The following is a 9,681-nucleotide window of genomic DNA, read 5'->3' on the forward strand; positions in this document are numbered from 1 at the left end:
ATCCAGACGCTTAACGATGATCTAGTTACAGTCCAAAATTACTGTAAGGCTTAAAATTCACATTGATAATAAGTACATATTCCATGAACACTAACTTTGTGTCTCTTCAGAGTGTGCTGAAACAATCAAATTATCATTTTGTGTTTTTTCATTTTACTACGTTCACGTCTCTGTTTAATGTTTGTTCTGTTTACATCCTCGTGGTTGGAGCGGTTTCAAAATAAAAAGCGGTTTCAAATTAAATGTCCCCGAAACAGAAAAGGAACTGGCCAAAAAAAAAAGTAAAATAACAAGGAATGCATTAATTGTAATATTAAAAAAAAGATTGAAAATCCATGAATTGTGACTTTATAATCGAAAATTAAATCGAATCGAGGATTTGGAGAATTGTAAAACCCCTAATAACAGTATGTGTTTTGTGTGTGTGTATTTTTTGTGTGTGTGTGTGCAGAGTAAAGTGCACATTCCTGTCGTGGTAGTCCTTATGGAGCTCGGACACCCTTGGCCCCCCCTCTACTCCCACACAGACCCCCCCTCCCCAGCAGCCTCACCACGCTACCCCAGCCGTGAGTCTCCCTGTGTGTGTGTCTGTGTGTACAATTGGTAATGTGTAATCTGCCAAATAACATCAGCTACAGTATCAATCTGTCCACTTTGGTTGTGCTTAAAAGTAACATATTAACTAGTCACTCACAAGATTTTATTAATTCTCTCTCATGTGTGTGTGTGTGTGTGTGTGTGTATGTGTGTGTGTGTGTGTGATGTGTGTGTGATGTGTTCCCAGTGAGGAGTCTCTTGTCATGATTGAGGAGAGCAGGACCTTTGAGAGTCGCCTGCAGAGTCTGTTGCAGGAGGCCATTCAGGAAACAGAGCAAGACCTGCAGGTAGGTCCACATATATAAACAAATAAACATTCTTTGTGAATAATAAACATAAAAATGTACAATGAACATCAGATTTAATCATTTTCTCCTTCTGTCTGCTGCTGTGTGTGTTTGTGTGTGTGTGTGTGTGTGTGTGTGGATTTGTGTGTGTGTGTGTGTGTGTGTGTGTGTGTGTGTGTGTGCTGTTCCATCAGATGATGAGGGAATGGGAGTGGATGAAAGATGACAATCCCCATACTCTCTGATTCAGATTGTGTGTGTGTGTGTGTGTGTGTGTGTGTGTGTGTGTGTGTGTGTGTGTGTGTGTAAGAGAGAGAGCGAGAAAGAGATAACAAAAATGTACTGACCCCAACAATCCATGGATCCGTGCTGCCACCTTGTGGAGACAGAGCGCCAGTGCGGCTGCTGCCCCCTGTAGGCCACTGGTGGAAGTGCTGCTCCTGTACCTCACCTCTCCACACTAGGACCCCTTTTACTTTTATTTTTAAAATGTGTGTTTGGGAATCAAACCTCCCCAGCCGCAAAGGACCAAGACACACTGTGATTCAATCACTCAAACCACTTGCCCAGGTGATCTGAGACACATTTGATTATGTACATTTTGTTGTATAAACACATTCTGATGCATCCCAAAAATGGAACTTCTTATGGATGTGAGGCCGTAAACTCAACTCAACTCAACTCAACTCAAGTGGTCATTAACATGTCCGGATGTACACCTTGGAAAATGCCCTTTAAAGGGAAAAAGGACTTCCTGGATCACTGTAAAAGTGGTGATTTAGGTGAGAACAATTGTTGATGTATCAGCGCATCTGACCATAGAATAGGACAGTGTGTACAAACTCTATTTTTTAGGAAATGATTTAAATGCAGCCAGAGGACGATAACAAGCAATTCAATGTTATTTTATTCCTGTAAGTGGCAAAAAGAGTAATGCATTCAAATCTGGACCACTATGCTATAATGATATGTTTTATGTTTTCTTTAAATGTATGCGTCTCTGTGAGGCTTAAATAGTTTATTTCTTTGAAAATATATAAAGGATTATAGGGGATTTAAATTTAAGAAATGGATGGAAGTTTTGATATGTATTTTGGCTGTACCATTTTCATGTTTTATATCTTCCTCTTTGGATATATTATTGGAAAACAACTCGGGTGTCTGTGGGCTGTTAAACGATTGTGATGTGTCTGTTATATAAAATAATTATGATTATGTGATGAATGATGTCTTCATTGCATGTTTTTCATTTAGAGTGTCATTGAATGGAACCATTAGCCTGGTTTCTCTTGTCAGGCTTGACCACCTGACCATGATGCCATCTCAGACAGACGAACACCAGATCCAACTGCATGTGATGTGAGTGAGCGTTAGCAACTAAATCAGTTTCATTACATTGTGTTTAATGTGAATGTCCTAACTGTACACAATGTGCTGCAGTGCAGCGTGATGCAACCGTCTCTATGTGATTTCTGTCTCTCGCGTTGCTCTGCTGTTTTGAATGAGAAATACAGTATGATGCAGTAGAAGAGCTTATTTAATGGACAGAGAGCATTCAGTGCTACACGTCAGTCGCTCGCTCAGATGCATTTAGTACACCTTCTTTTACCCACTGGAGATATGCCTCCCTGGATGCCTACTGGGAATGGGCCATTAAGCAATGCAGTTTAGGTTAAAATATCATGAACACATAAATGTCCTAGCCAATAGATATGAATGTCCTTCAGAAAATATATATTTAAAAGCACACATATAAATATAGGACTGATCATTATATCCAAACCCACACTCATCAGCCGCTCCTTTCCTGCTGATGCTTTTATATGAGACTGCTATAGCAACCCACTCCCCACTCCACTCAACCTCCCAGTAGCAGCGTCCAGACACACCCTCTTTACACAGCACCTGCAGCCACCTATCAAATCTCTCTGAATGATCAGGATATGATTGGAGCTCAGTTCTGCCCTTCACCCTCCTGTTCCCCTCAGACAGATGGAGGTGTCTGTGTGCTGTGTTTGGATCCAGTGTGAAGTGACAGGAGTCTGTTTGAGGAGAAGAGAGAACAGGACACACTTAGACTTGTATTTGTGTATTAGAGAGAGTGTGTATGTGTATGTGTGTGTGTGTGTGTGTGTGTGTGTGTGTGTGTGTGTGTGTGTGTGTTTTGTTTATAGTTTTTAGTGTCTCTATTCAATGGGTTCCCAAACTCCATCAATGTGTGCCTCCCCTCTGAAAACCCCTCGGCGTCCAACCTCATACTTGTATGTGTCACTTAATATTTATTTCTATACAAACCAAGACGGCGGATTCTTAAAGAAACGCAAGGACCCACACCATAGGTGTATATAAATTAGCTATGTACCAAAAATTACATTTTACCGTGACTCAAAGAGCTGTAAAGTGTGTTGTAAGGCTGCGTAAATCCCCTTGGAGCTCCAGTGGAATTTTAAATTGCGACGATTTTGTTCAAATCTACACACCTATTGCTACTGAAAAATGTAAGGTTCATTTAGCAAAAGTTATTTTGAAGTATTAAAAACATTGTTGTTTTAGAATTTTCGAACGAAATGGTTGGTAATTAGCACGTTTACGATTGACTGGTAACTTGCAGCTAGCTCAGTTGGCGACACTGTTGCTAAGTTACGTCATGAAGTTTGGCACAATACATTCTCACACAGGATAGGGATCAATAATAGGCTACTTTCCACTATCCCAAAGATTTAGTATACATCTCTTCTATGATTTATTTCGATTTTATTTACATAAACATTGAAAAAAAAAAACATAGATAGTTCTAAAATGAAATAGACGTTTTTCCTTCTTTTTTGAATCAACCTTCCGCACCTCCCCTCAAATTATTTGGCGCCCCCCAGGGGAGGCGCGCCTCACTGTTTGGGAACCTCTGCTCTATTCCATTAACTTCAAAAGTGTGGATGTTATGTACAGTATGTTATGGCTGTGTGTGTGTTGTGAGTGTGTGTGTGTGTGTGTGATTCTGTACATTTTTGTATGAATGGCTGTATGTATGTGTACATGTGTGAGAGTATGTCAGTGCCTGTATTACAATGATTTAAAGTATGTGTGTGTGTGTGTGTGTGTGTGTGTGTGTGTGTGTGTGTGTGTGTGTGTGTGTGTGTGTGTTGTTCATATGATTGAGATTTGAGATTTCTAGTGTGTGATTCTGTACATTTTTCTATTAACGGTTGTGTGCAAGTGTACATGTAAGTGTGTTTTACTGTCTCTTTTCAAAAAGATTAAAGGTATGGGTGGTTATGTTTGTGAGTGTGTGTGTGTGTGTACGCGTGCCTGTGTGTGCATATGTGTGTGTGTGTGTGTGTTTGCATGCATGTGTTTGTGAACGTGTGTGCGTGTGTTTGCAAACGTGTGCATGCAGACCAACTTACACTTCCTCTCTGGTAACTGGCTCAGTAAGAACAGCCTGGACATCAGACACTGAGAAAGAAGAAATGCATTATAACTAACCAAACTTGAACCAAAGTGAAGATGGAGATGTTCTCATTCAAGCATCACTGATCTTCATTGTTCAGAAGACCTTCAGATGTGGGGGCTGCTGGTCTAGTGGTTTGGGATCTGGGCTTCCAAATGGGACACCTTAAAGGAGCGATTTTTAGGATTGTTACCGAACATTCTGTAGGCCAAAATCAAAACACTGGTGAACGTTCTCAAGACTACCAGACGTGAGCCTCTTCTGGGTTGCCAGATGTAATGAAGACTTAGCTAACGTTAGTTGACCTGCAGCTAACCTGCAGCTGCTTTAACGTTTCTCCAACCATGACCCAGCTACACATTACGGAAACAGTGAAAACAAAAAATACCTCTCTAACCAACATAACATATTTAGCTGAAGTTAGCGATGCAGATGAAGTCTAGCCTAGGCTACCTGTCGTGGAGAAATATGGCCAGCTCTGCGTCTGAATTGATATTCTTCGTTTGACAAAGACGTCGCCATCTCAGGAAGCTCCTCCGATGTCCACTTAATTTGTTTCTTGTTTTAATTTTGGAAATTTGCCTACCTCTCGTAGGTGTTCATGACTACAACTGACAGCAAGTTGACAGTTGGCCTTTGCTAATTTGGCAACACAAATAGGAGGATACGCCAGCACATTATTAATATGCTATTCTAGAATGAATCGTTCAAAACATAAACGAAAATTCCAAGAGATTCCGCCCCGTAACTTTTTTTTTTTTCATGTGTTTTATGGGGTTTTACGGGTTATAGTAATGTTGTCAAATAAGCCATTACTTAAATTCATTGTGTTTCCTTACTCTCTGACAAAATATGGTGATCATTTTTGGAATGGTTACCATTTATTTTCCATTATTTCCTACATACTGGTCCTTTAAGGTTGTGAGTTTGATCCCAGGGGCTGCCACCATTGTGCCTCTGAGCAGGGCTCCTAACCCCAAGTACTGTAGCTTCAGTAGTTCCTGTAGTTAGCTCACTGTGAGTCACTCTGGATATTAAGGTTTTTCATGTGACATATTAGGTTCTATATTGCTTTGTTTACCACCACCTAGTAGGCAAAGGATGCGTTGAACCTATTGAACATCGCTGTCTTCAGTTGCCTCTCGGTAGGCTACATCTCTATTTCATCAATATCAACATGTCAGGTATTAAGGTGATGATGAAACGTTATCCCATTGTTCAATATTTGATAGCCTGGCACAGGAACATTATTTCACTAAAATTAAACTGATTTGGTGTGTGGGAGAACTTTTTTCTATTTTCTCTGTTCAAAACTCGGTTTACACGAAGACGACAGACTTTCTTAGAAGCTGTGAAATTTGCCCAGAAAAAAGTCATACATGTCTTCTCTCTGAAAGTTGACAAAGAATTAACAATAAGTTATAGCCTAGTTTGTGAAGCTAGTGAAAGCTGAATTCTAACTCTATCTCTGATCTCCATCAGCTTCTGCCTTTGTCAATGGATGACCGTGGGTTGAATTCCTGGATTCCACCATTATGCCCTTGAGCAAGGCTAACCCCAAGTTGCTCTGGGGACAGTGGCCTTTGTGATATAATTGACATATGTAACTTGATTTGGATAGAAGCATCAGCCAAATCAATAAATGTAAACCAATTTTCCTATGTATCAAAACTTGCAGTGTTGTCAAATTTTCCAGTTTATTCATCTCTTTTAGCACGTCTTTCCAATTAATGCAAACGCCAGATGAGGATGTCCAGAAATGTTACAAAAATAGGCCTACCATAGTTATCGGGTATTAACTCCTGAAGTAACTTTTTGGCATCCTCACAGAGTAAGCTGTAGCCTATCCCATCCAATGGTGATTAACGTGATTCATAAGTGAATATGTAATATCATATGTTTTGCTGAAAATAAAATTGCTATGGTCAGTTTTCAATGTTTTTCCAATCTGCTTCAGATATCTTGGCTACTTCCTGCTTGAAAATGCAACCCAGTATGTTTGTGTGTCTGTGTGTCTGTGATTGTTTGTTTGTTTGACATCTGACTGTGAAGGGAGTCAATAGGATATATTCTCATTTGTGTTGGGTGTGGATGCATGTGTGTCTAACTTACACGGCTCCTTCCTGGTTTCTGCTTTAGACAAATCATCCTGGACTTCAGACACTGAAACAGAAAATATAACTTTTCTACCCAAGAACTTAGACACATATGCAGTATAAAGAACATATAATGATAGCAGCATACTTATTTTCAAATTGCATCAGTAGGGATTATATAAAGCAGGTTTGTGGCAATATGTTGCTTATATTAGTTCACTGTGAGTTTCTCTGGATAAGAGTGTCAGCTAAATGACTATTCATTTCTAATGTAATGGAACCATTTGAATCAATTCCTTAACCCAATAAACAGCAGAGCAAATGGCCATTTAAGTTGGTATATTACACATTGAATGACAAAAAATATCTGGGTACAAATAACAAAAGTAAACATTTGTAAGTCACTTTGCCTGATTAATGAATCATCACACTGTTACTGATGACCAACATGATGCCATGAATATAACTATGCACAGGTACAGTATAGGAATAGGCTTCAATCAATTCCCCATGTCTCGTAGGTTTGGCGGGCTAAAAGAAGGTTTTAAAGATGAAAAGATTCAGTGAAACAATAATTAATTTGCTAGACCCCAGATGTAAAGCAGAGGCTGTTAGAATCAGTCAGTAAAGACTTACTGTATGGTGGCAGTGCCTCATAACTGTCTGTTCTTCTGACTGGGAGTTCAGGATCAGAACCTGGGAACCAACACAGAGACACTCATTCACACTGGATCTACAGAACAAACCAACACACTTACTTTGCATGTACAGTATATTATTGTCATGTGTACTGTCATGTGAAAATGTTTGTGTTTAGCATCTGTGACAGGTCTGTTAGTTCTTCAACACAAAAGAAAGATTCCCATTCTAAGAGTGTATGATCTGGATATGTGATAGTGTTGAGATACAGAGAATGCATAATCAGAATAAATCCAAAGCTATTTGAAGCTATTATTTTAGAATTCCTTGAAGTGTGTGTGTGTGTGTGTGTGTGTGTGTGTGTGTGTGATAGAGATGTGTATGTGTGAAGGGAGAAAATAGGATAAGGGAGTCAATAGCATGTTCACTGTGGATGTTTGTTTAGGTGAACTGAAAATAAGGCATGTTTAGAGGACCTTCAGTTCTAACCCATCTTAATCAGTTAATTAAAGCAAGACAACTGTAGAAGTGCAGTGGGTGAAATCTACTGATTTCTATCTCTATGGCTTGATGTTCTTCTAGGCAATTTTTTTCTATCATGTCTGCTCCTCTGTGACTTCCTGTTAGCTTTGTTTACTTCCTGTGTGCTGTGTTCCTTTGTTTACCCTCTGTTTGGGTCGGACTCTCCCAGCAAACCGTGACAGCAATATTGCTGAATATAACAACAGTCTGAGGGGACTGATATTGTATCTTGCCAGTGGTGCCCTCAGAAAATGTTAAAAGGGGCACCTTAGGTATTTCAATTTATAGTACCCACTGAAAAATATCACAATAAGTACTTTGAGGCCTTGGCTAGTTTCAGTGTCATTTTACTATTACGTATTGCGGTCATTGTAAGAGCCACCTATATATTAAGAGTTTGGTTCCAAAACACTATATCTTCCATCGCATCCGTGAGATATACCACAAGAGTAATGGGTGGAGCGCAGAATGGAAATGTGATGAAATGTCATGTATAGGCGTATCCAACACAAACTTTTTATCATAGCACCTAGCCGCTAATATCATTGGAAAGCATCAATTCTGCCCGTTCATGAGATATCTGTATGATAGATAGATAGATAGATAGATACTTTATTGATCCCCAGGGGAAATTCAAGGATAAGTACCAGTACTTGAACAATTCAACAGAGAATAATGGATGTGAATTTGGACATGTATTTTTACTATATTTATTAAGGGGCTTTTTCATCATAGGGTGGCTTATCCTATTCTGCAGAGAAAGCTGTGAGCAAAAAGCGGGAAAGCAACTAAAAATTGCCAAAACTGCATAAGGCCCCTTTAAAAATCAATTCTATTTTTTCCAATCCTAAACCCTTTGTCTTAACACGTTTTTTAAATGCCTTAATTTCAAACACTGGGGCCGTGACACACCCCCAAGTCTCTTAGGTTTGGCAGATAAAAAAAAGGATTTAAAGATGAAAAGATTCAGTGAAACGATCATTCCTTTGCTAGACCCAAGACGTAAAGGCTTAGAGGCTGTTTGAATCAGTCAGTAAAGACTTACTGGATGGTGGCAATGCCTTGTTTGTTCTTCTGACTGGGAGTTCAGGATCAGAATCTGTGAACCAACACAGAGACACTCATTCACCCAAGATCTACAGGACAAACCAACACACATATTGCTTTGCATGTATATTATCTTCACGTGTGCTCCGTCTTTTTGGAAAATGTTTGTGTTTAGCATCTGTGTCAGGTCTGATAGTTCTGAAAGGAAGTTAGTTTTTATATCATCAGTAGAATGGAATATAACTAACAGATTCACATTCTAAGAGTGGATGAACTGGATATGTGTCAGTGTTGAGAAAGAGAATGCATAGTCAGAATGAATCCCAAGCTATTTTAACATGGTTTTATGTTAGTAGTTCATGATTGTGTCTACTCCTAGAATTCCTTGAAGATGCCATCCAGTGTGTGTGTGTGTGTGTGTGTGTGTGTGTGTGTGTGTGTGTGTGTGTGTGTATACATGTGTGTACGATGTGTGTGTGTGTGTGTGTGTGTGTGTGTGTGTGTGTGTGTGTGTGATAGAGATGTGTATGTTTGAAGGGAGTTAATAGGATAAGGGAGCAAATAGCATGTTCACTATGGGTCTGCATGTTTGTTTAGGTGTCCAACCTACGCTCTGATTCAGATGAATCATCCTGGACCACAGACACTGAAACAGAAAATATAACTTTACTTAGAGTTGTACAGTATGAGAATGCATAATTAAAACAATATACTAATTTTTACTGTAATTTTTACTAAGTCCTTAGCTGCTTAGATCTTAAAGTCCGCCAATATCCCACTGACAAGTAAAGATGGAGATGCCCTCACGGAGAGGCCCTCATCTTCATTAGGAGGGTAGGGGCATGTTTAGAGGCCCTCATCTTCATTAGGAGGGTAGGGGCATGTTTAGAGGCCCTCATCTTCATTAGGAGGGTAGGGGCATGTTTAGGGGACCCTCATCTTCATTAGGAGGGTAGGGGCATGTTTAGAGCCCCTCATCTTCATTAGGGAGGGTAGGGGCATGTTTAGGGGCCCTCATCTTCATTAGGAGGGTAGGGGCATGTTT

General features: G+C 39.7%; 2 protein-coding genes across 3 annotated transcripts in view; one reads left to right on the top strand and one right to left on the bottom strand.

The window, feature by feature from the left end:
- The window catches only part of ikbkb (inhibitor of nuclear factor kappa B kinase subunit beta), a 91,305-nt gene extending 90,136 nt beyond the window's left edge, over positions 1-1,169 (top strand). The window contains 4 exon segments of the mRNA XM_048243536.1: positions 452-470; positions 473-566; positions 785-884; positions 1,079-1,169. Of these exon segments, the coding sequence (XP_048099493.1) occupies positions 452-470; positions 473-566; positions 785-884; positions 1,079-1,129 (264 nt within the window). The 3' untranslated portion in view covers positions 1,130-1,169.
- A 1,234-nt stretch (positions 1,170-2,403) lies between these two features.
- The window catches only part of LOC125294632 (E3 ubiquitin-protein ligase TRIM47-like), a 14,266-nt gene continuing 6,988 nt past the window's right edge, over positions 2,404-9,681 (bottom strand). The window contains exons 5-10 of one of the 2 annotated variants that reach the window (XM_048243517.1): positions 9,247-9,282; positions 8,635-8,688; positions 7,065-7,124; positions 6,445-6,495; positions 4,289-4,337; positions 2,788-2,926 (exon numbers count right to left, since the gene is read on the bottom strand). In XM_048243517.1, coding sequence (XP_048099474.1) covers positions 2,869-2,926; positions 4,289-4,337; positions 6,445-6,495; positions 7,065-7,124; positions 8,635-8,688; positions 9,247-9,282 — 308 coding nt within the window. In that variant the 3' untranslated portion in view covers positions 2,788-2,868. Of the gene's footprint in view, positions 2,927-4,288; positions 4,338-6,444; positions 6,496-7,064; positions 7,125-8,634; positions 8,689-9,246; positions 9,283-9,681 lie in introns of both variants that reach the window. The other variant, XM_048243516.1, reaches the window with a different exon arrangement.

This window comes from Alosa alosa, chromosome 5 (genome assembly GCF_017589495.1).
Source record: "Alosa alosa isolate M-15738 ecotype Scorff River chromosome 5, AALO_Geno_1.1, whole genome shotgun sequence".
NCBI classification, from domain to species: domain Eukaryota; kingdom Metazoa; phylum Chordata; class Actinopteri; order Clupeiformes; family Clupeidae; genus Alosa; species Alosa alosa.